General features: G+C 51.6%; 1 protein-coding gene across 6 annotated transcripts; it reads right to left on the bottom strand.

Moving 5' to 3' along the window:
- Positions 1 to 646: 646 nt before the first annotated feature.
- Positions 647 to 25,524, bottom strand: TYRO3 (TYRO3 protein tyrosine kinase). Of its 6 annotated transcripts, none has more exons than XM_088797153.1 (19): positions 25,379 to 25,524; positions 15,031 to 15,214; positions 14,730 to 14,830; positions 13,818 to 13,988; positions 12,249 to 12,335; positions 11,346 to 11,461; positions 9,684 to 9,861; positions 8,858 to 9,003; positions 8,199 to 8,403; positions 7,687 to 7,816; positions 7,504 to 7,604; positions 7,118 to 7,213; positions 6,729 to 6,809; positions 6,163 to 6,255; positions 5,616 to 5,737; positions 5,105 to 5,214; positions 4,772 to 4,931; positions 4,453 to 4,589; positions 647 to 2,102 (listed from the first exon to the last, which is right to left on the bottom strand). In XM_088797153.1, exons 2-19 carry the CDS (start codon positions 15,201 to 15,203, stop codon positions 1,712 to 1,714), a joined length of 2,598 nt encoding a protein of 865 aa, XP_088653279.1. In that variant the 5' UTR covers positions 15,204 to 15,214; positions 25,379 to 25,524; the 3' UTR covers positions 647 to 1,711. The 6 variants fall into 6 exon arrangements, 5 of the variants coding, with proteins under 5 accessions (XP_088653279.1, XP_074183994.2, XP_074183995.2 ...); XM_074327893.2 differs by lacking the exon at positions 25,379 to 25,524 and adding an exon at positions 16,961 to 17,489 and having other exon boundaries at positions 8,858 to 8,961; XM_074327894.2 differs by lacking the exon at positions 25,379 to 25,524 and adding an exon at positions 16,961 to 17,487 and having other exon boundaries at positions 8,199 to 8,343; positions 8,858 to 8,961.
- Positions 25,525 to 25,543: the final 19 nt, after the last annotated feature.

The raw sequence follows: 25,543 nt of genomic DNA, 5'->3' as shown, positions 1-25,543 counted from the left end.
TCCACACAGAGCTGGGCCTGTTTCTCAGGTCTCCTGCTGCTCGTTCCCATGAGCTTGCTCTAAAAGCTTCTAAACTAAAATTTTCCAGTGGAAATACTTAGAAGCAAACTTCATACTATTTTTAATCCTCAAGAGGCTCACCGTTCTCTTTGCCCACTTGTTTCCAGAACTTCTCCTGGCTCCAGGCAAGTGTAAAGGTGAGAACAAAGTCTCTACACCCCATATAGAAGGAAAAGTCTGATAGAGGGGTAGGAGACAGCCAAAGCAGTCTCTTTGTCATTGTTCCAAGGTAAACAACTTTTTCAAAACATCTGCATTTTCAAAAGGTCAATGGTGGTTATCTCTAGGTGGTAGGATATAGGTGTTTGGCATTTTTTAAATGATTTTCTGCATTTTCCTCATTGTTTACAATGACTGTGTATTATCTTTAATATAAGATTCTTTGGGGTCTTCTCTAATTACAAAAGTATTTTGTGCTCAATGCAGAAAACTTGGAAAGCACAAAGGAAAAAAGTTCTCCTTAATCACATCATGTAAAGATAACAGCTGTTAACATTTTGGCGTATGTCTTTCCAGACTTTTCTCCAGGCAGAGATGCTTCATTTTTGTGATCTGGGAACAAAGTAAACATTTAAGTGACAAAGCCTTGGGTCTTCAGTCTTCAATTTTATTTGTTTTTAAACAGCATCTAATGGTTTAGAAATGTCCCTAACAGCAAGGACCCACCCCATGCACTCCCCCAGCCAGGATTGAGGTCCAGGCTCCAGTAACTCCCCCTCACCCACACCAGCTATCAGGCCTGTTTTCTCTCTGTCTCCAGAGGCCTGGGACAGAAGACGGTCTCCAGTTAGAGGGGAAGTGGGGACTAAGGGACACTGAATGGAAGGATTAGGCTCAGACACAGCTGCCTTTGTTAGTCTTAGGATATTCTGGGATTTGGTAGCATGCTCACTGTAAGAGGGCGTAAAGAGATGCTCCTGGACTGCTCTCTGGCCTCGCGCATTCCTGGGCAAGCCCTACAGCACCCCTTCGTCTTGCCAGGCGCAGGCACTGCCTTTAGAAGCTGGGCAGGTGGCAGCCTGTGGTAATGCCTCGCTGTGACCTGGTCACATGCCTCACTTTGCTCCTGGCCTAGGCAGGGTGGGTAATCAGGAAGGTGACGATGGTTCAGACCTGAGTCCCACTGCCTCCTTCCACAGGGCTTACGTCCTGACTGTACTAACCCCTTATCAACTCTCACCTAACGGGGAATAATACAAGGGCATCTCTTTGTGAGAAGGGCAAACTTGGACACAGAAGCCCAAGCATGGGCACAGCTGGGCCCCCAGGCCAGCGACCCCTCAATGCATGCACTGAAGCAGCAGGAGCAGCTCAGCCGGGAGAGTAGGGGCCCACAGGGCTGAATGTACTCTCCCCCAACTCCTCTCCACACCCATGGTAACCATGGAAACATAACCACCCCCTCCTGCCAGCTGCCTGAGTTTAGACAACCAGGCTTGGCCCATCTCCACCCAGCCAAAGCCTGAACTGATGCCAGGCTGGCCACAGAGTGGCTGCAGGAAGAACCGGGATTGGGCGATTTGGTCAGTCCAGGCTTCCAGCACAGCTTGGGAAGACTACCACAGGAGCCTCCACGCCTTGCTGCCTGGGCTGGGGTCACACAGGGCTAGGTCAGCCAGGCACATGGCCCCGGATGCCCTCTGCCTGCGGCCTAACAGCTACTATGAGGCAGTAGCCCTTGCTGCAGCAATATTAGCCTCTGGGCCTCGTTGAGGGGGCTTTCTGGCTGCTGTTCCCCCTGCCTGGGCCGCTCATCTAGCCCTCCAGGGCTGAGGATGTACCGATAGTCACTGGGGACACCCCCCACGGCCCCCATGCCACTGCCATCCTCAGCCCCACCACTGGCCTGCTCCCCACTAGGCAGCTCCAGGCTAGCTCCCTCAACAGGCTCCTCAGCTCTCTCAAGGTTGATATACAAGGGGTCCTGGCTCGCGGACAGCACAGACAGGTGGCCCAGAATGTTCTCCAGCTCCATTCGCAGGCATGTGAAGCTCGGGCGCTGCTTGGGGTCGGCACTCCAGCACTGGTACATGAGCTCGTACCTGGGACAGACAGAACCGTGAGGGGAAGTGGTGAGGAACCGAAAGAAAGGAGAAGGATGGTCCTTCCCTCAAACGTGGAGGCCCCTTAATCATATGGAACCAGGATTTTAAAAATTTTATTTAACACACTCATGTATAGGGCTTAATATGTATCATGCACTCTTCTCAGTATTTTATGTTTACTATTCAGTTCTCACAATAAGGGATCCCTATTTTACCAGTGTGGAAACCGAGGCACGGAGAGGTTGAGAACCTTGACTAAGGTCACATAGGTAGAAAGTGATGGAGCTGCTATTCAAAGCCAGATGGGGTGGCTCCAGAGTCCCTCTTGGGAGGGGGTACTAGGAGTGTTTTTGTCTTGCAGAACACAGCCTGGAAAGTAGATTTCAGCAATCACCCTTTGTCCTAAATCCTCACCCACTCAGGCAGTCTTAAATCCTCTTTGTTCATGGACACCTTTGAGAATCTGAGAAACGCTTCCAGCCTTCTTCCCCTGGCTGGAACACTTTTGATATGCAATTTCAGGAGTATTACAGGTTCCCTGAGATCGTATCCCATTCCCAGGCAATGTCTCAGGCTGACACCAGATCTAGTCCGAGAGAGCCTGACTCGCTTGCCTGTGCACACAATAAAAGCTCTACACACTGCCCCCCACACCAGCCCTTCTTGACAGGGGCCCCCCAGTGAAGGAGGGCAATCATGCCAGACACCAAATAGGCCGTGGGAATTGTCCCGGGCCACGGGTCCACGGCCAGGCTGGGATACATTGTCAAGGCTGTGAGAGGAGCCAACTGGCGCCCGTCCACCAGGCTGTCTAATGGGAGGCCAGCGTCCGCCCACCCTCTATCAACAACACTAGTCCCCGCCCAGGAGACTAAGCCAGGGACTGGTCTCCACCGCCCAGCAAAGTCTCTGCAGCTCCAGAGGCCCAGGCAGGCTGCAACCAAAAGGAGACTGGAGCTTCCGGCCCCTGCCATGCCCTGAGCTCTGCTGAATGAATAGGAGGGGTAAGGCCTGGTTCATGCACTCAGACTTCCCTCTTACCCACAGTCCAGGCTTCGAGCACTTCAAACCCACTGCCCTACAGAAAGAGGACCCCACCATTCAGGCCGAGCCTTCCTCTCTTTGTCCATATTCTTGGACCTCTGGAGGTCCAACCCCACAGCAAGAAATAGGGAGCAGATTTCTTCCCTGGATCACTGTGGACTCCCTCCTGCTGGTACTACCGTGTTTCCCCCGAAAATAAGACCTAACCGGAAAACAAGCCCTAGTGTGATTTTTCAGGATGACATCCCCTGAACATAAGCCCTAATGTGTCTTTTGGAGCAAAAATTAATATAAGACCTGGTCTTATTTTTGGAGAAACACGGTGGTAAAAAGGTCCTCTTGGGGCCAGGGAGTCTCTGGCTTGCACTGGGTGGGGGAATAATACTAGAACAGACAGATAACAGCTGGTGTCACGATTAAGAGGCATGTATTCTAAAATGACAGGGAACTAGGTTCAAACCCTAACCTATCCACTTAATAGCTATGTGACATTGGTCATGTTCCTTAACCTCTCTAATCTGAGTTCCTCATCTACAAAATGGGGATAATAAGCCATTTCCTCACAGGGTTAGAGGAGGATTACCAGAAAGAACTCCCATAAAGTACCCAGCTAATGTCAGTGATACTGTCTTCCAGTCACAAGGGGTTCATAACACTCCCCTGTGCAGTGGGTATATCACCACTCTCCCCTCTCCTGAGGGCTCCAGGCTTCCAGAAAGGAAAGAAGGCAGTTCCCTTCTCCCCAGGATCTCAGGTTGTTATCTTAGGTCTCTCCACTCCCTCAAGGGGAGGCCAAGACAAGAAAGGAACACAACCTCCCGCCCCCAGCGCCCCTCCTTGTCAAGCAAGGAATGTGACGGAGCAGCAGTTTTTTCCTTGCCTCTGTGCAGCCCTCTCAGGGCGCTCAGCCTAGCAGGTTTTCTTAGACTCGCTGGGGACTGAGCGGGAGTGGGGCTGGGGAGGTGACATGGAGACCTGCACTGGTGCTCCTCCCTGTAACTTCTGCCCTTGGGTTCCTTGGTTCTCCATGGAAACTGGAGAAAACAGAGTGATAGGAAAAGGCTGGAGCAAGAAAGTATTGGATGGGAAAGGGGAAGAGAAAGAAAACAGGGAAGTGCAGCTGAAGAGGAAGTTTGGGTGAAGGCCAATCTGCCCCCTAACAAATGACAAGCATATTTATATTTTAAAAAAAAGTCTAATCGAGGTTCTGAGCTGCTGCTGGTGCAGCAGCTGTGGTGGTGGCCATCAGCTGAAACCCCAAATTCCTGTTTCCTCCCAGAAATCCCCTGCCTGGGGCACTTACAAGTCCTCCATACAGCCTGGAGGCTGTTTCAGGCGGTTCCCGCCGATGAGGTAGTTGTAAATCTCAGCGTTCTCGATGCCAGCGTATGGCGTCTGCCCGCGAGTCATGATCTCCCAGATGGTCACCCCGAAGGCCCACTGGGACAGAATCAAGGTCGGAGGAGAGGTGTCATGGGGCTCCCTGAGCCAGGCAGAGCTCTGAGGCTGGGGGGGCCCCCCACAAAGCAGCCAAGGCCCACGAGTGCAGGCCTGGCTGGGCCCTTGAGGAGCCTAAGCTACCCCCACGCACCGGTCCACACCACTGGCGTCACCACGCTCACCACGTCACTTTGCACAGTATACAGGTTGTCAGCCAGGCTCTCCAGGGCCAGCCACTTGACAGGCAATTTGGAAGCACAGCCCTGACGATAGTAGTCCCCGCTATAGATCTTCCGGGAGAGTCCAAAGTCGGCCACACATACCGTCATGTCTTCTGCCAGCCTGTGAGGGCGTGGGGAGGATGAGGCTGGCAGCCTTACGGACGCCAGAGCATCTTTGCTCCTGAGCTGTCCCCTCACACAGCAGATGCTGCCCAGGCCAGAGCTGACCATTAGCCAGCTCCTCCTGGCACTAGCCACTCCCTCCCACCCCCACGCCCCCCAGAATTCACATACATGCAATTCCGAGCGGCCAGGTCTCGGTGGATGAAGTTCCGGGAGCTCAGGTACTCCATGCCACAAGCAATGTCCACCATGAACCGGATCAGGGTCTGCAAGGGCAGGTTCTGGTGGGCAGACAGGGAAAGCTCAGGCTGGATCTGTCCACCCAGCTAGGACAGGGTAAATGGGGTTCCCCGGCCAGAAAGCCTAAAGACTGTCCTCAGCATCACCAAAAGGAAGGGGAAAGAGGGACTTCCCAAGGCAAGAAAGATGTGGCAAATCTTTCAGAGTACCCAGGAATCAAGACTGCCCCAATCGGGGGCTCCACAGGTCTCTTCTCCTAGAAAGGGCCCTTGCCCAGCCTAAAATTCCCTGCAGGGCCTTATGAGGAGAAAGGAAGCCTGTTAGCATAAAGCATCAAACTCAGAGGCCGCCTTCTCCCAACCAGCTCAATTGGCCCTCCCCACCCACACAACGGGTCTTTGTCCCTTTCCAACTCGTGGCCACTCCCATGCCGGGCACTCACAAAGGGGTTCTCCCCAATCCGGGAGGCGAGCAGGAAGGCGTGCAGGTCCCCGTGCTTCATGAAGGGCAGGATGACCATGGGGATGGGGAGACGGCCTTTGGCCCTGCTCCGGAGGCTCACCCCTGAGAACAAGGGAGAGTCAGGAGCCAGCACATGAAGGTCAAAAGACGGCTCAGGTGTCTGCATGAGTCCCCACCTGCTGGGTCCTACCTCTAGCCCCGGCTCTGTTACCTTTTGCCCCTCAAGTTCCATACTGGCCTGGTGACTACCCAGGAACTCTGACTGCCCCCAGATCTCTGGGGCATCTTGTCTGTCCCCTCCTCCCTTCACACGAGCAGTCTTCATGTGCAGACCTTTGGTACAGGCCTGCAAACAGAACTCCCTACCTGGAGTCTGATCAGATTTCAGCCAGGACCCTCCTGGCTGTATTGCTATCCACTTACTCACCAGGTAAGTCCAAACTTCTCTCCCACAGGCTGCCCTCCTACCTCGGGGGAGCACCGTTTTAGCCCTATTTTATATCTGCCTCCCCCAAGAAGGGGCTCACCAACAAGCTTGGCCACGTGTGGGTGGTCGAACTCCTTCATGCAAGCCGCCTCCCGGAGGAACTCTTCAATGTCGCTTGAGGCAATGATGTCAGCTGGGAGAATGGGATGGGAGGGAGAAAATGAGGAAGATGTGCCCCCAGTTCTGACCCAAGACGCCTAGGCCTTGTCCTTCAGATGTCCTGGGCTTCCCGGCAGGGGGGCGGGGTGGATGGCCAGGAAACAGTCTGGCCACGTGCAGGAGACACCCTGCTACAGGTGTGGTGCTATCCAGCAATTTCTCCATTTGCTAATGCTTTCCTTTGGGTTTGGACAGGCCTGCAGTTCAACCAACCACAGCTTTCATCACCTTGAGTGAGACCAGAAGACAGTCACTGCTCAGGGGAGAGCAAAGGCTGGGGCACGAACGTGTGTGGGTTCATGCCTTTAGATTAGTCACATGGCATCCCAGTGAGTGTTAACTCTCCTTGAAGAGTCTCGGGGCCCAGCAGAACCTGCTTCAGGATCGATCAGCCCTTTCACCCTCCCCAGTGACACCCTCACTCCATATCTCCTATTCTCCACTCACCTTTCAGCATCTTTACAGCTACTTTCACAAAGGAGCCATCCTCCTGCTTCAGCTGGGCCTCCCGCACTGAACCAAACTCTCCTAGGAACGAATCCAAATGATGGTGAGTTCCCTTGCCCTCCTGTCCCTCACCGCCTTCCCTCCCAGGTGACCCTCCATAGGGACACAAAATCATTTGACTCTGGAGCCATTGGAGGAGGCTCCCTCGTCCATAGCCAAAGCAAAGTATGCTGGGATTACCTCCTCAGCACGCCCTGTCCCCAGCTACCATTCCCCTAAGCGTCCCAAACTCAGGAGTCTATAAGCATATCCTGTTTATAGGAGCTGACACAAATCCACCGAGACACAGCAAACTCTACTCGTGCCAATGCCTGCACAGCCCCACGTACCTTTCCCCAGCATCCGGCCCAGGGTGAACTGCTGCTCTGGGATGAGCACATCCTCCAGTTTGTCCTTCAGCTCATCGCTGATGCCCAAGCTGTCCACTGTTGGGGAGGGGGCAGCGAGAAAGGAGAGGAACCTCTCTGCTTCCTGATGCAAATCGCATCCTGCCTCCTGCCCCCGCCTCCACCCGCAGAGCAGAGATGAGCTTAGTTCAGCTCTCCCACAGCTAGGACAGTGACCTCCACAACAGTAGGTCTGTGTGTCTTCCATACTGTGTGTTTTGGACCCATCAAGGTCCAGACACATTGGTCAAATTGATGAATTAGTAAAAGGAATGAGGACAAGGGGTAAGATAGCCCATTTTTCCCTCCTGTGATTTCCCACCACTCACGCGTGGCCTCGATGCGCTCGGGCCTTTCCCGATTGAAGGACCGGGCTGCCCGGAAGTGAACGGCTGGCTCCCCTTGGGCCATGACACTGTCAAAGGCTTGCCTAAAGGGAAATCCAGGACTAGGGGTCAGCTCCAAGGTCTTCAGTCACCACCCGCCTCTCCCTCTGTGTTCCTACCCCTTACCCAAACCGTGTCTCCTTCCGCCTCTTTCGCAGCAGGATGAGGGCCAAGGCGGCAGCCGTCACCAGGGCTGTCAGCACACCCAGGACCACGGGCACCCAGGACGTGCGGCTGTGGGGCGGGCCCTGCTGGCCTGGGGGAAACAGGGGTCTGAGGTCGGCTGACACCAAGGAGTCCCTTTAGAACTTCCTGATGACAGCCATCTGACCTGGTCAAGAGAGTCCCTTCAGTCAATTAAGGTTCCGAGTAGAAAGAGGGTCCAGAAGAAGACCCAACAGTTTCTACCCTGTCAATGACAGGCCCTGGCTAGTGGGACCTACAGCATAACCAGGGATTTCTATTCTAGTTCTGAGGCAGGGGGAGGAGAATGAGATGCAGTTTAAATATCAACCCTAGCCTCAAAGGCTTCATTATAAGTCTTCGGGCCTAGGAGAGTCAGTGCTGCCAGCCTCCCCCCCAGTCCAGGGTGCTCTTGAAAGCCCCAGTCCCCTGGCCTCTCCCGCTATAGGCCTCACCTGCGTGGTCATGAGACGAGACCACCAGTGGCTGACTCCAGGGCCCACAGCCAGCTGCATTGGAGCTGCACACACGTACAGTCAGGTCTTTCTGGGGATCCCAGACTGTCAAGTTGGCCCAGGTCCCCTCCACTATCAGCTCACCCTGCAGCCAGGAAAAGCCCCCATCCCACACTGAGTCTGAGGAAAAGGCCTCCAGCTGGGCCTGGAGGCGGAAAAAAAGGTGTAGCTAGGAAGTAGGAGCCTAGAGACAGTGGGTTCAGAGGCTGCAGGAGCACAACCGGATAGGAGTTATCACATTCCTGCTCCAGGCTGCAGAGGCCTCTCCTGAACACAAAAGAGGCTCAGTCCCAGCAGGGGAGATGGGGATGGAGGGAACTGGGCTGGGGATCAGAGAGCCTTATCTGCGCCCTCCCCCAGTTTGTGCAGAAATGTGTCTCCTACTTTACATCCAACATGGCCACTGGCTGCAATACTAACAGGAGACATAATTCAGTAAGGAGTGCAGCCTGAAGGGAAAGGAGGGAGCAGTGGGCTTGCTGGGTGGTGGGAGGCCCAGCCCACCAAGGTCCCTAGGCCCCCCCCAAGGACAGCCATTCCGAAGCCCTCAGGGGTGATTCTGGCACACCTAGAGAGCAGAGGTTTCTGTTCCTCCTTACCTGCGTTCCATTGTCTTGAAACCAGGACAGTTTATAGGGTCCCAGGGGGCCTTCCAAAGAGCCGCCGGGGATCACTTCTTCCCACTCCAGGATGAGGCCTGAGTCTGTGCGGATGGCACGGAGGTTCTGGGGAGCACTGCCTGGGGCTGTACCCGCAGAGAGAAGGTTGCTAAGAGTCCTGCCCTGCCCACCATCACTATCCCAGGCAGGCCTTTGGAAACAGCTCCCAAGAACTGAACAGCTCAGAGAGCAAGATGTCGGGGAAGAGCTCGCCTCCCTGTCCTAACGGCTCTCACCAAGTCCTGGGGAGGAGGGCTGAGCAATGGCAGCACTATAGAAGCAGTGTTGCTCTTCATCCCCTTGGTGACGGCCTCAGTCGCCACATCCCTCACTGCACCCTATGATAGTCCTGCCAGCCTCCTTGCAATTGCTAGAGAACCCCAAGCAAGTTCCCACCATGGGGTCTTTGCACTCACTGTGCCCACTTCCTGCAGTGGTTTTCCACCAAACATGGCTCCTTCCTTATCAGTCAGACCTCGGATCTCTTTATGGGGCTATTCCTGGACCACCTTGGGCACTCTCGTTACTAATTATCTGATCTTTTCTACTTCACTTATCTACTCCAGCCACTAGAACTAGAGCTGCATGGGAGAGGGACAGATTTAGCAGCTCATAAGTATGCTGCAGGCACTCGGTGTTTGCCAAGTGATGCATGAAGCTCACTCAGGGAGCGTCCTCTCCCAGTCAACTCCATTCAGAATTAGAGCCACGTGGCCCCTTCCCCGCTCCAGCCCTCCCCAGCCATTCTGCTCTGTAAGCCCCTTACCTAGGCCCTTTGTCCGAAATGGCACCCAGTCAGCATATGGAGAAGGCCCCAAGGCGTTAGCACAGCGTACCCTGAGGCTGTAGTTGGTGGCAGGTGCCAGGTCCCGGAGAAGGCAGGTAAAAGGTGGCACAGGGACCACAACAGCCAGGACCTCCCAGCCTCCCGGGGCCTGTGTCACCTACAGAAAAGCAGAAAACTAATGATGTAGAGAGAAATGGCAGATGGGATAGATAGATATGAGTATAGAGTTGGGGGGCCTTCAGCTAACGCCTCCCCTCTAAGTCTATCAGCAAACACTTGTAACCCACAGCCTTCCACCGGCCCCCGCTCCAATAACACACCAGGTTCCATACCTCCCTGCCTTGGTAAATGCTGTTACTTTTGCTTAGAATGATCTGCTCTTCCTAGCAAAGTCCAGCTCATCCTTTAAGACTCAACACAAATACCACTTTCTCTGTGAAAGACTTTTTCACCTACTCCAGAAAAGTCATGCCCCTTTGTGCTTGGTACATAACTCAGGTAGAATAGTTACCACTTATTGTAATTGTTTGCATCCAGGCAGCATAGTCTCGACGTTTCTCAAGGGCAGAGTAACCGGGAGCCCAGAGGCCTTTACCAGGCCTTTACCTTACCTTTGGGGAGCCCAGGGCAAGAATACAAATGGAGATTCATGTACAATATAGCTAAATATTTAAATGTTATAAATCAGGTAACAAATTATTAAATAAAATATTTCTTATCTTAATATACTGACAAACGGAACTTCAAAACAACCTGGCAGGTCAGGTTTGCATTTATACTTCTCTGAATCCTGGACTCCCAAGTCAGAATGTGGTGGCACGAGCATTACGGCACGGGCGTGGAAATGCTGCCTGCATACCTTCCCTCACACATGGCTGCCCTTTGGACAGAGAGGATGGGCCAGGGGACAGGTCCACACAGGCCTGGAAGCAGACGTGCCGTGAGACAAGAGCTCCTGAGTATCTAGAGTGTGGTATGGTGTGGGGGCTGGGGTGGGGGTGGGGCTTATCCTCATGATCGGGACAGGCATGTTCCCCCCCTCGGCCTTGCAGGTTCCTTGCCCAGCGGCAAGGGGTGCAGTCAAAGGAGGCCCAGAGCGGGCTCATCTAAATGGAGGAGCCCAGAGCAGGAGGGACCTCACCTGCCTGGGGATCTGCCTAGAACAGTTTCTAGAAGGTGCTCATTCAATACCTTTTGAGTAAACGTACAAAAATAAATAAGCCTGCATCACCTCTTGTTTTCAGTATCACCTTACCAAGGTTTTCCACTCTCTAGGGTTTAGAATCTAGTCTCCTTGTTCTCTTTGGCATGAGTCGGGGGGCGAGGCATGAGAGTGCAGGTATCAGATAAACCAAAGGTTTGGGTTTTCGACAACATAAGAAAAACTCTTCCAGACATGACATATCTGCTTTACGGATCTGCTTTCCAGCCCGAAGAATGCATGTGTTGAAGCCAATCTGCAGTCACTTGGTTGCCAGAGCACCCTATGATAAGGGGAAGTGGCCTGGGCTGTTCCTAATAAGGGAACAACACCTGAATAGAGCTGGAGACCAAACCCCATGGGCAAGTCTAGACAAATGTGACACCACTGTCCACAAAGTGCCACAGGCCAGGAGAGCCTGTCCCACCCTCTCAGCTTACCTGGACCGTACAGGATTGGAGCACGGCTCGGCCATCAGCTCCTGGCGTCCAGGCCACGCTGGCATTGTTGCTGGAGAGCTTCGTCACTGTGATGTTGAAAGGAGCTGCAGGCAGTGCTGTGGATGGGGACTTAGAGTCAGTGCCCCGGAGTTCAGTGCCCAGGAACAACACGAGAGGAGGGAGCAGAAGGCATGACAGGCAAGCCTTGAGTCCCTCCCTAGGGTTTGCTCTCCAGCCCCAAACTAAAGCTGTCTACTCAGCACTCCCAGGACCACAGTTAATATACAAGCCAAGAAACCAGTAGGAGACAGCTGCTCCTATCTGGGAGTGCCTAGGGTGTGGAGAGAGGTTGCCTCTCCCTGGATCAGGGGCCCTGTCTGACCAAGGAAAAGGATAAAACAGTGGGTATGTGTGAGGACATACCTTGGCCTTGGGAGATACAAACAAGAGGCAGTCCCTGCAGCCACAGCTCATCCCTCCACACGCTGGCTCTCTCCTCCTCCTTCCTTCGCTCCCTCTGCACACCAGCCCTTTGGGTCTCCTTTATCATCCTACCAGGTGGTTTTCCCCTCCCCTGTTCCCTCCACAGGGGTTGGCAGAGGCAAGGTTGGGCATGAGCCTTGACCATCTCCTGCTGGCTCTCTCTCTCCCTCCCTCCCAAGGGCTCTGCTTCGTGATGGGAAATCTGCTGTGACGTCAGGTTTCTATTCTCATCTCAGCCACTGCAGGGTCTCAGGTGCTCCCACTAGGAATGGAGCTATGCCAATTAACCCCTCATCCCTCAGATCCCAGCAGGACTGAGAGGAGATAAAACACCAAATGATTCTGCCTTTACCCACCGCTGGACAGCTTGCCGAGAATGCCCCTGCCTCACCTCCCCTCCCTCCCCTCCAGTCCTCCTACCTTGAAGACGGACAGTGGCGGGGCGAGAAGAAGCCAGGCCTTTCGGGTTGTGAGCTTCACAGGAGAACACAGTGCTCTGGGTTACCCCTGGGACCAGAAAACTGCAGTCAGCCCCCAAGCAGCAACTCCCACTCAGTCTGGGATTGGGGAAGGTGGATACTTACGCTCTGGATGTGAATATCCTAAAAGTCCCTCCAGCCAAAGCAAGGAGCTAGACAGTGGGGTACGGCAGATGGCAGAATGAACAGGGACTTTGGAGTCTAATGGGCCTGGATGTAAATCCCAGGGTTGGGGCTCTGTCTTCTCATCTCCCAAATGGGAGCATTGTGAGAACCAAATGATGTAAAGTGCATGGCACACAGTAAGCACTTGCGAAATGTTACACCATCCCTCCCACCTCAATCCCTTCTCCTGCAGACAGCACAGAGCTGCCTCCCTTTTCTGGTCACTCCTTTATTACACATTCCAGAGCCCTTCTCTATTTGCTCTGAGCCATACCACTGTTGTATTTGCAGATTCTTTGCCTTGCAATAATTCTCACCTCCTTATGCATGTGTCTTGTCTCCCCAATTATACTAATTCCTTGGGGGCTGCACAGATGGTTTCTGTTTCTTTTGTATTCGCTCCATCCCCCATGGTGCCTAGCACAGTGTGTGTGGTATAGGAATTCAGTGAGCGCTCATTAGCAGGCTGGCTGCCTGAGGGGCCCAACCACATACATGTGGAGAGAACTGAACCCAACCTCCCTTCTAATCTGCTCCAACCCAGTGCCTCTTCAACAGGATCTGCCCTCATTTCCAAAAGGTCCTGCCGTCCACCTCTTCTCAAGATTCATATTGCTAGGGGACTTAGCAGATCAGAGCCCATCCCCTCCACCTTCCGGTACATGAGACCAAGCTCAGACAACAATCTTTTTTGGCCAGTTCAAACCTCCACTGAAACACTAACTTTATTTCACAGATAAGCCAGCCTCACAAGCTTGTGAGGTATGTGCCCGAGGATCTTGGGGTCCAGGTGGGTGAGCAGGCATGGCTGCTTTGGGCCTAACTGTGCAGAAGTATGCGCAGACACAGTTGTTTGGGAAAATAATAGAAGGGCTATTAGGAAAGGAGGCTCTGTAGCTTTGTACTTGCCTCCCCTCCCTGCTTTCCCTCCCCCTGCCCTTCCCCTGGACCCTGCAGCCTGAGACTGTCGTCTTCTAGGCAAGTCTGCCAGACACTCCTCCTAGCTCTGCGTGGGCTGCTTCCTGGTTCCATCCCTGGGGAGGGGTGGGGGGGATGGGTGCCCCTAGTCCCATGTCATGTCCCAGGGCCAGCTGTACACAGCCTATACTACCGTGAATCAGGCCAAGAGGCCCCAGCATCCTCCTTAAGCACACACAGCAGGATCCCTGCTAATCAGCCCCCCCAGCTGGCCTAGCACACCTGATTAATGAGCTTAGCAATGGTGCAGCTCACGTTCCCAAGCAGTTTGCTCTGGACACTCACAACAGCAAACAGTGATTTAGGCAGATTTGAACTCCTGTCAGCCTCACCACCCCTGCTCAAAGCCCCCTCCGAAGCTGCTCACCTGTTACATTTAAAACAGAAGGAGAGGGAGCAGGTCCCCCAACCTTTGTGCTTCCTCTCCACCAGATAATGGTAACAGGTTCAGGGGGACCCACAGCCTCACAAAACAGTTGGAAAGAGACATTGGGTGGCACTGCCAGGTCTTTGGGCTCCACAGTGAAAAATGGCACACCTAGGGAGAAAAGGGAGTGGGGAGTAAGCCTTGCCACCTCTCAGCTTCCAACTGCCCAAGCCACAAGTTAGCTACCATCGGAAACCGTCTCTGCAGAAGGTCCCACAGGCCCTTATGACTGGGTCAGCCGCAGAACAGTCACCGAGCTTGACGAAAGAGCTCTTTTTCGGCCCCCTTAGGAACGTTCTTTATGCTGTCCCCTTGAGCACGGGAGATTCTCCCTTCTCAGACCTGCTCTGACCGCCCTTCTGGGAGCAAGGGTAGAAGCAGGTGGGGACTGGGGGAAGGGCCAAAAGGAGAAGTGGGAGGGAGCCTTAGCAGAGTTCTGCTGGCTGGCCCCAGATCCAGTTTAGAGCCCTTTGTTACTTTCTTAGTCACTTTGTCTTCCTGGGCTGAACAGCTCGCAGCTCCCACAGCTGCAGATCCTTCCGCCCCTCCCCACTCTCTCCCCCTCCTGGCCTGGCCACTTGGCATGACAGGGTCCAGTCCCAGATGGGTGCTTGAGGCTTGTTACTCAGACAACTGAAACTGTCTGCATCCCATAGGTTGTGGGTCCTAGTTGCCCCCTTGGTTCTCAAATATCCAGACTCCAGTGGGCATGGTCCTCCAATGCCTGGGGTGGGCCTGGAGCCTGGTGCAATCAGGCTCCAAAGGGCAGTGAGGCAGCTTTCTTCCGCTGAGCTTTCTGCTCCAGAGGTGCGATCACCAGCAGACAGCCAACATGCCCACATGCCTCCTCACCTTCTACAATGAGCCACACCGGCTGGGAGGTCTCGGTTTCGCCCCCATCCTCCACCTGGCACCAGTATCGGCCTGCATCAGAGCGCTCCACTGACTTCAGGCTGTGGAAACAAGAGACTAGGCTTGCCTCCCAGAGTCAAGGGGGCAGCTCTGCTGGGCAGACTCAATGGGTTCAGCCTGCCCCCACTTCTGGAAGGTTCTGGAAGGAATAAAGAAACCACAGCCCTCCGGGCATCAGCATTGTTCCCAGCTCCCAATGTCCCCAGGCTGGCATCCCACACCTTCCCCCACAGTCTTATACCTGAGGAAGCCGATCCAGTGCTGCTCGCTGACTGAGATGTACACCTGATCCACACTCTGGACCACAGCCCCGTCCTTCACCCATTGTATCTCAGGCTCCTCCATTCCCTCCAGACTGCAGTTGAGCTTCACTGGCTGCCCCTGAGACACTGTCAGCTTCACTGGGGCTCCCATGAACTTTAGGCCTGTGAGGTGGGAAGGAGAATGTGTCAGTCAGCTTGAGAGGTCCCCTGTCTCTGGAAATATCCCCCCTTACTCTTCCAAAATCTAGCTTCTGTGTCAGAGAACTCATTCTCAGCTACTGAGCAGGGAAGCAGCGATAGGACAGCGTGGAAGGGAAGGTGGCTTAGTCCTGGGCTATGGGAAGGGGCATGACAAGTTCTCCAGGCACCATTTCTGCCACTGCCAAGTTCCCCACAACTCGAAGGAAGTGACCTCTTCCCCATACCTCCCTGCTGGGCAATGTCAAGTTCAGGCTCAACAACCAAAAAGAAGGGAAGCCAGGCTAAAACAATGGGGCGTTGTCATATACCTAGGGCAGGTACTGCCCTGGGAATGACTGCTGTACCCAGCCAGTGCAACAGGCAACCAGCTAGCTCTCTACCCAAGGTGTCAGCCCAGACCTGCACTGCTGCTGGCACACCCCTGTACCCCACCCAGGCAAATGAAAGGAGGCTGAGGAAAGGAAGAAGGGGGTGCTCCCCTGAAGTGGAGAACATATGGCTGCAAAACCACGTCAGATCAAACACATGGCACCCTTACTGGCAGGCGCCTGCTCTATTAATACCTGAATGTGTGCAGGGGCGGGTGCTAGGAAGATAGGAGGTAGAAGGGAGGGGAGAGGCCCTGAATGGGACCCAAGACCCCTGAGTTACTGTCACACCAATAGGAACCACTCTCTGAATACTACCCTCTACACACACCCAACACCTCTCTGGTCTCCTGGCATGTTTTTAAGCAGTTAAGGAGAGGTGAGCTATCCACACAGCTGAAATCAGTCCTGCTTCTTCCTGCCCTTTGCTGTGTGACTCTAGGCAAACCCTGGGCTCTCTGATCCTGAGACACACACCTTCCAGTTAGTAAATAGTTGTTACTCTTCCCTGAGGGGCTGTTATGACAGGGAGCACTCTCTCAAGAGAAGGTGCCACCTCGGTTCCTGCTGTCCTGGCCTGTTTCTTCTTTACTCCCTCAGTGTCTCAGGAGCAGTCACAGGACAAGGAGGGAGGGCTAGCCTCACACCCCGTACACACCCAGCACTCCCAGGGGTGTGTGGTGTGAACTTGGGATCCAGGGTGCTGCAAGCAGCACTCCTATGACTGGCAAACGCCTCAGTGGCTATGTGGGAACCCAAGACTAACCCCCACAAAGACTAGCAACCTTGCCCCAGCCCATCCTCTCCAACATTCCTGGCTTCAGGAGGCTCAGAGTGGGCACAGGAACCAGAGTATGCTCAGATGTTTTCTGTGACCGGGCACGCTCACAGCCCCTGTACCTAAATGGTGCCTCTTAAGTGCTCAGCCCCAGCCCCTGTGGTTTCAGAGAGGGACCCTGGTGCGTGGGGCGGGCAGAATGGTGTTCCCTGGACTGGGAAGGGAAAGCAAACAACTAGGAACATCGAGGCGGGAAAAATCCAGTCCCAAACATCCCCCGCTGACCACTCAACCCACAGCCCCACTCCTTTCCTTTCCAACCCGCCAGAAGCGCCCCGGACGCGAAAAAGTTGGGGGTGGGGGCTCCGAGATCCTGCAGCGGACACTCCGCTGCGCCCCCTCCCCCAGCCCCCGAGCCTCGGCCTCCCAGCTTCGGCCCCACCACCCAAATATCTGGCCCGCCCAGGCCGGGGACTCGATCGGCTGCTGTCCCCCGGCTGCGACCCCAACCGCGCCCCTCCGCGGCCCCCGCTTGCCGCCGCCTCTCGGGCCAGCCCCTACCTGCGGCCACCGGCTCGCGGAGCAGCAGAGCGGCCAGACCCAACAGCAGCAGCGGCGGCGGCGGCGGCGGCGGCAGCGGTGGGAGCCCCGAGCGCTCCATGCTCCGCCTCAGCGCCATCGGCGGCGACGCCGCACCATGCCGGGCCGGGCCCACGAGCGACCAGGGAGGAGAGAGGAGGGAAGAAGGAGGAGGGAGGAGAGAGGAGGACCGCGGGAGGGGCAGGGGTTGGCCCGGGGGGCGGTGCTGGGGCCCGTGCCTCCGAGACCCGCGCCCGCGGCGAGTCGAGGCGGCTGCCGTCAGCAGAGCGGGGTCCGTGGGGCCGCTCCTGGGCCACCGCGCTCCTTCCACAGCCGTCGCCGCCGTCGCCGCTGATTCATGTTCTCGGAGCCGCCGCCTCCTCCCCAGCTCTCCCGCCCGCAGCCGGAGCTCGTACCGCCCCCCCGCGGAGCCCCGGGCGGCTCGCTCCAAGCGCCAACCCGGTGGTGACCAGCCTGGCCTCCAGCCCCGCGCGGATCCCCACCCACATATCTTCCCAGCCCTGGCCAACACCTCCTGCCCCAGCTACCCCAATGCCGAACCCGAGGATCTGGCTTGTCCCCTAGATGAGCACCCCAGCCACGCCCCTCCTTTCCAAAATACACTCCAGATCCTTCCCTCAAAACATCGCTAGAAGCCTCTACCACATCCCAACTTTTATCCAGACTCTGATCCCGAAACCCAGCACCCGCCTCTCAGGAGATAAAGTATCTCAATCCCATAGACACTTCCAACCACCAGGCCCCCCAAAATTGTGACTCAGGGATCCCAGAACAGGATCTATAAGCACCCCTTCGTGCCTCTTTCATGAGCCTTTCACCCAAATACTCCATATTCGTGCTTCATTTCCCACCCCTTTATCTCCAAGACCTTGGGCCTTGAGTCTTGACTTTTCCAAGCTCCCTTGGTAATACTCAGGTTTTATCTGCTATTCCCACTGCTACACCTCATAGGCCAAAGCCCAGTGGCCCCTATATTTTGGGGTTGTCGTTCTTCATAGTTGCTTCCTCTGCTTCTACCCACTCCCCCTCATTCCCCAGAACATGGTATGAAAGTTGGCTGTATCAAAACAATATCCAACAAAACATTTAACTATTATTAGTAGAGGACCTTGCACAGTCAGCACTGCATATGTAAATAGGCAGATGCCAGTTAAATGAATGAATAATTGCCTCAGAGCTTGGCCTGCTCCACAACCAGTAATCACTGGGGTGGCTGTGCCCACGGACATCCTGTCAGGCAGATGCAGAGCTGGTTCCAAATCCAGCCTACCAAGTGTTCTCCCCTGGCCCTTGCCTCTACCAGGCTCCTGGAGCCTACTCCAGATGGCCCTTCCCAAAAGTCCTGGGTGGGGAGGCCGGACAAGCGACTCAGCCCCAGCCCCGTTTCCCCGCAGCCTCATTGGATCTTTCCAGGGATTGTCCTTCTGAGCAGTGGGGGCCTGCCTTTTCCTCCACTTGGCCCGATCAGTGCTTGTTTACTAATTATACTAATGATAACAACAAACAGCAGTGCTGGCGGCAGCCTCAGAACCAGCTGGGGGCGCCCCTGAGGCAACAGCATAGGGAGAGATTCCGGAAGTGCTGTCAGAGTTGGATGGCAGGGACCAAGTCACCAGTTTAACTGAGCGCTCTTGCCAATTTTCTTGGGCACTGTGGGTTGGCTCCAGGACCCTTTCCTAAAGGAAAAACTACTTGCTCTGTTCCAGAATCCACAGTTTCTGAGCTTGGGCTGTCGGATCAGGGCAGGCAGACAACAGTCTGGGGCTGAAGCCAGATTTGCAAGGGCCGCTACTGCGGCAAAGTGGCTGCTGCAGCCCTACACTTGAACGCTTTGTCACTTCTCAAGTCTCTCTCTCCCCTACTCTCTTCTCTAGAAGGGACTTCAAGTTTCCAGGGAAAGGAAGCCACCTTCTATTCACTCTGGCTGACACTGGAAAGACCCCTCCTAGAGAATGTCGAACCCAGAGCCCAGCCTTCCACTTCCTTTACTCCCCATTCCCCCCCTGTCATTTCCTGAATTCTAATAAGGAAGCTCAGCCCAAGGACCATCCATTACCACCCAAAATGGGCTTCTCAGACATGTCATGGATGCCACTGGATTCTCCACTCAGAGGCTTGACAAACTTCTTACCTAAGCTGCAGACCTGAGGCATTTCAGTCACCCAAGAGCAGGACACTTTCCATGTGGGGCTGGGAGCGCTGAGTTACTGCTTCCTCTACCCCTGCTTCTGAATCCCTCGCAATTCTTAGTATGTCTACTTGCAGGGTAGGGGGGACTATGGAGTCCTGATCCTCTGAGTTTGCAGCTCCTACATAGGGTACTTGCCTGCCTGAGCACTCAAAACTCATTCTTCTTACCTATCTGCCCCATCTTTCTTTCTCTCTCTGGGCACGGTAAAGGACATGCTTTAAGGGTATACAAGCAGGTGTAATTTTTGCGGGAGAGGGTGTAGGTGGGTAAGAGGGTGTACATGGTGATGTACGAGGGAGGGTGTGCATTGTGCAAACTCTAAATGTGACTGACGCTTTGTGGGTGGATTGGGAGAAAGTGTGTGTGTGTGTGTGTGTGTGTGTGTGTGTGTGTGTGTGTAGGAGGTTGGCTGCCTATGCAAATACATGCCTGCAAAAATCTCCCTTCCTTTCATAAATGCATTGCTTGGAAGGAAACTAATCAAATCAACAGGAAATGTATTGACCTAATGCAAGAGTAAGCTGTCCCAGGAGTTCCTGTCCTCAGAACAGAATCAGAGTCAGCTATGATCTATCCCTGGGGAGTAAGAAGGGGCTGCAGGAGAGAGGAAGGGCCGGCAGCAGTCCCTCATTATGGGTGGAGCTAGGTTGGGCCCTGGCATCTCCCTACTCAGGTGAATTAAGTATCTGCCCACTCTGCCTTTTATGACCTAGGACTGCCTGAGGAGGCCAATGAACAAGAGAAGGGAAAGACAAATCTGGAAATAAAAACCATCTGCCCATAGTAGGAGACCACCCTGACGGCATCTTCCAACAGTCTCAGGAAGCAGCTGCTTCAGCATTTTCAGAGTTAGGATCTCCCCCTCCATCCTCCTTGGGTGGGTGGGTGGGACCAAGGTGAACCATGAGGTCATGGCAGTCTCCCCGGCCCTGTGACCGAGAACCTATTCTTTCCCAGCCACTGGTCAAAGAGGGGAGAGTTAGGAAGTTCCACTGAAGGAACAAGCAGGCCGCAGACTGTGTTCCTCATCCTCTTAGAGAAGCCAGAGAATCTATGCCTGTGGGACTTGGAGGTACGATGCCAGGGGTGCTGGGGACTGTTGAGGCGCTGCACCTGCCAAACGCCCCTTGCCTGAAATTCCTCAGTCCAAAACAATGCCACTCCTTGCCCAGCTGAAAATGAAGAAGAAAGGTAAATTCCTAGGAGAGACTACACTTTGACTTATAGTCATAGGGTACTTTCAAATGATTGGATTTTTCCCCAAAAGCAGATTTAGGAAGAGAGCAATAAGTTTGGGGTTTCTAAAACAGCAGGTGGGTCCAAAAGTATGGAAGAAAAAATATATCCTCTTCGAAATTTCACCAAGCTATGGCCCTGAGAGGAAGAGTTTCATGTGTGAGTCCATGTGCATCAGAATGCCCTGTATGTGGCTGTCTGTATGAGGTCTGACAATTAAGTTCTCAAACTCATCCTAGAAAAAGTTCTACATACCTCATTGCTGAATATCACTACACCCCGACGCCAGCGCCTAGTCCACCCTTCAAAGCAGTTTTGGAACTCTTCCTGGAATGGCCATCAGAGCTGTCATCATATTACCCTTGATGTCCTGAATGTCATCAAAATGTCTTTCTTTCAATATTTCCTTCATCTTCGGGTAAAGAAAGAAGTCATTGGGGGCCAGATCAGGTGAGTAGGGAGGGTGTTCCAATACAGTTATTTGTTTACTGGCTAAAAACTCCCTCACAGACAGTGCCGTGTGAGCTGGTGCATTGTCGTGATGCAAGAGCCATGAATTGTTGGCGAAAGGTTCAGGTCATCTAACTATTTCAGGCAGCCTTTTCAGCACTTCCAAATTGTAAACTTGGTTAACTGTTTGTCCAGTTGGTACAAATTCATAATGAAAAATCCCTTTGATATCAAAAAAGGTTAGCAACATTGTTTTGACTCTTGATTTGGACTGACGGAACTTAGTTGGTCACGGAGAATTGGCTGACTTCCACTGTGCACTTTGATGCTTTGTTTCAGGGTCGTATTGTTACGCCCATGTTTCATCACCAGGAATAGCACGGCCCAAAAGTTCTTAGCAAACTTTGACTCTCCTTTGCTTTTGTTCGTTGGTGAGCTTCTTTGGGACCATTTTTGCACACACATCTCTCCTGCCAAGAGTTTTAGTTAAGACTTTCCCAACTGCTTCTCTATCGATGTTTACTTGGTCTGCTACGCTTCTCACAGTCAGCCGATGATTTTGACACACAACTCGATGAATTTTTGCTACGTTTTCATCAATTCTGCTCGTTATTGGCCACCCTGACCTCTCTTCATCAATGAAGCATTCTCTCCCCTCAGAAAAACATTTAATCCATTTGAACACTGACATTTTCTTCACGGCATTATCCCCATAAACTTGGACTAACGTGTCCCTGATTTCACTTCCACTCTTGCCAAGTTCAACAAGAAATTTAATGTTTGTTCATTGCTCTAATTCAAGCTCAGACATTCTCGCGAGAGCACACAAAAACACGCAATAACAATAATGAACGCCACTCAGCAAGACACCGCCACACATCAACATGAACACAGCAGTGAGACACTGATATACCAAGCTTATGAAGCCTTACAAACTCTTTTTACAGTGCTGCCAATGTAAGCGAGCAGTGGCAAGATCGCAAACTTAATTGTCAGACCTTATATTTTTCACTTTTTGACTTGACCCTCCTTAATCATAGCTTTGCAAATGAGGCTTTTTCTGGCTCTCTTTTTATAAAAACCTTTTAATTATGGAATATTTCAAACATACACACAAGTAGAGAGAATAGTATAATGATGAACCTCAATGTACCATCACTTTGCTTCAATGATTGATTACCTTAGCCAATTGGGTTCTACTGTCCTATTTTTTTGTTGTTGTTTTGCTGGAGTTTTAAAAAGCAAATCTTAGCCATATAATTAATTTTAGCTATAAATATTACACTATGTATCTCGATGTAACAGACTTTTAAAAATACTCATCCATATATAATTCAGATGGTTACATATAGAAATATGTATAGATATGCATATTTACAACAGTATACCCATATATTTTCTTTGTCAGCTGAGAAGAACCTAAGAGCAAGACACCCCAGTGGCAATGAGCATACCTAGCACCCAAAACTTAGTTTCTGATACCATTTTCCAATAAAAGGAATCAAGAGTATGGGAGAGATAACTAACTATAGATTTGGAGCAGGAAATATACAAAATGAGCTTGGATCATCTTACAGTGCCAAAAAGGAAGTGGTCAAAAATTAAAACCTAGGGCCGGCCCAGTGGCTCAGGCGGTTAGAGCTCCATGCTCCTAACTCCAAAGGCTGCCGGATCGATTCCCACATGGGCCAGTGGGCTCTCAACCACAAGGTTGCCAGTTCGATTCCTCGACTCCTGCAAGGGATGGTGGGCAGCACCCCCTGCAACTAAGATTGAACATGGCACCTTGAGCTGAGCTGCCGCTGAGCTCCCAGATGGCTCAGTTGGTTGGAGCGCATCCTCTCAACCACAAGGTTGCCGGTTCGACTCCCACAAGGGATGGTGGGCTGCGCCCCCTGCAACTAGCAACGGCAACTGGACCTGGAGCTGAGCTGTGCCCTCCACAACTAAGACTGAAAGCACAACAACTTGAAGCTGAACAGCACCCTCCACAACTGAGATTGAAAGGACAACAACTTGACTTGGACAAAAAGGCCTGGAAGTACACAGTGTTCCCCAATAAAGTCCTGTTCCACTTCCCCAATAAAATAAAAAAATAAAAAATAAAAACCCAAACACACACACACACACACACACACACACAATGATGAGGTATATCAAAGGGTATATCAAAAGATATATAAAAATATAAATATATATTTGAACAAATAAATTAATAGGGAGCATAGATAAATCTCCCATGCAGAAAAATTACAAATAACTTATGTAGATACTTCACTCTCAAGGAGAAGGAGCACAACTCCACGCTCCAGTGTGGGCTGTGCAAAGTGACTGCTTTCCAAAGAAGACAGGATGGAAACAGGGTTAAAAAGTAACTTTACAGTGGGAAGATCTGACAAACATTTCCTCAGCCAGGTGATTAAATTTAACACCAACAGCGATAATTCATGTTGATTGTAGCTACCCTTGATATGATGTGATAAAAATGGCATTTTAGGTCTGTGATCTTCCTCTCAAAAACCCATAACCCCAGTCTAATCATGAGAAAAACATCAGATAAATCCCAGTTGAGGGACATTCTACAAAATACCCTACTGGTACTACTCTAAACTGTCCAACTCATCAAAAACCAAAGGCTGTCACACAAACAAAACTGTCACAGCCAGGAAGAGCCTAAGGAGAGACATGACAACTAAATATAAAGTGGTATCCTTGATGGAACAGAAAAAGGACATTAGGGAAAAGTTGGGGATATCTGAATGAAAGATGGACTTTAGTTAGTAATAATGTGTCAATATTGGTTCATTAATTCTAAAAAAAAAAAGTAAAATATTAATGTTAGATGTTAATAACAGGAAACTATGTTTAGGATAAATGGAAACTATCTGGAATTTTTCAGTAAATCTAAAACTATTCTAAAATAAAGTTTACTTAAAAGAAACACATCCATACCCAATAAATTTTTTAAAAATCCTTAGTATCCTATTACACCCAGTTTGTGTTTAGTTTTCCCTAACAGTCTCAAGAAATGTCTTTTTACAGTAGGTTTATTTGAATCAGGATACAAACAAGGACCACATATTTAATTAATAATCTCTTATAGACTTTTAAATCTATAAGAGGTCCTCCTTCTCTCTTGGACATGAAATTTATAGAAGAAACTGGGTCATTTATAGAATTACCCACAATCTGGATTTGGTTAATTGTATCCCTGTGCTATCATTCAACACATTCTTCTACCACCCATATTTCCTGAAGATGGGTAGTTAGATCTAGAAGCTTGGCTAGATTCAGGTTCAATTTTTCGGCATGAAGCCTTCTGAGGAAGTGTTTTGTACTCTAATCGTTATCAATCAGGAGGCACATTATGTCCAATGCTCCCACTTTTAGTGATGTTAAGATTCATCAGTAGGTTTATAAGTTGGCAACTGATCCATCCATAGAAAGTCCTCAACAACTTTTCACCTAATAGTTTTATCAGTCATTGATGATCCATTGCCTGGAGTGATTATATCATTACTGGTTGCAAACAATGATTTTCTTTCTTTTTTTTTTTCCTTTTTAATAATTTATTTTGAAAGCAGTAATTCACTTAAAAAAATTTTTTTTTCAACTTTTACTTATTTTATTTTAAGTGTGTTTTTCCAGGACCCATCAGCTCCAAGTCAAGTAGTTGTTTCAATCTAGTTGTGGAGGGCACAGCTCACACTGGCCCATACAGGGATCGAACCTGCAACCCTGGTGTTACAAGCATCGCACTCTAACCAAGTGAGCTAAACAGCCACCCCTTCAAACAATGATTTTCTATTATTCTTCCTGCATTTTTGGCTCTAGTTCCCCTCCCTTACTTCCCATAACTTCTGACTAGGTACAGTACTATTTTGGACCCTGAGGTTGGCTAAATTCTAGTAGCTGAAATTTACCGCTGCAGTTGAGAGCTTAAGAGCTAAAGAAAGATTCTATAGAATACCTGGAAACTTATTGGAAATGCAAATTCTTGGGTCCTGTTCCAGACCCACTGAATCAGAAATTCTGAGGGTGAGACTCAGCAATCTGTTTTAACCAGCGCTCCAGGTAACTGATGCCGGCTAAAGCTTGAAAACCACTGGACTATTATTGGCTGCCCTAAGTCAGCCTTCAACCAAGCAATGATTTGCTAAGGTCCTCTGTGCACGGCAATATGCTGGGTGCTGAGCATTACGAATGCAAAAAAGGCCTGGTGCCCCCAAGGAGCTCACAGTCTATTCAAGGGAGCAGGATATATGCTTGTGAAAAGGTAACTAGTGATAGTTGATAGTCGGTAGTGCATTCCCAACATGCCACACAAGTTTTACAAGTGGAAAATTCCAAGGAAAGTTCAGTGAGTTGGCCGGGTTGGCCAAGGTTTTAGAGTTGACTCCAGTTAGGCCTTAAAAGAGAAAAACTTTGGGGGTAGGGGTGAAGGGAAAAGAGGGAGGATTTCCAATAAGGGACACTAGCATGAACAAAGGCAGGAGGATCACCTTGTGAGCAGTGAGGCTGCTTTCTCCTCTCTTCTCACCACTCCCATTTTTCAGCTTGGGTTCTGGGGTGTAGGTTATGGTTATCAGGGCTGGTGAGTGCAGAGAAGCGGCTGAGGAACCCTGTGCCTCCGTTGCAGGTGTTGTTTGTGTAGAAGGGCCTGTGCC

This window comes from Rhinolophus sinicus, chromosome 3, assembly GCF_057876585.1.
Source record: "Rhinolophus sinicus isolate RSI-liver-muscle chromosome 3, RSI-T2T, whole genome shotgun sequence".
Lineage (NCBI taxonomy): Eukaryota > Metazoa > Chordata > Mammalia > Chiroptera > Rhinolophidae > Rhinolophus > Rhinolophus sinicus.
Note: the sequence above shows the minus strand (reverse complement) of the source record. Positions and strands in the feature narration are given on the sequence as shown.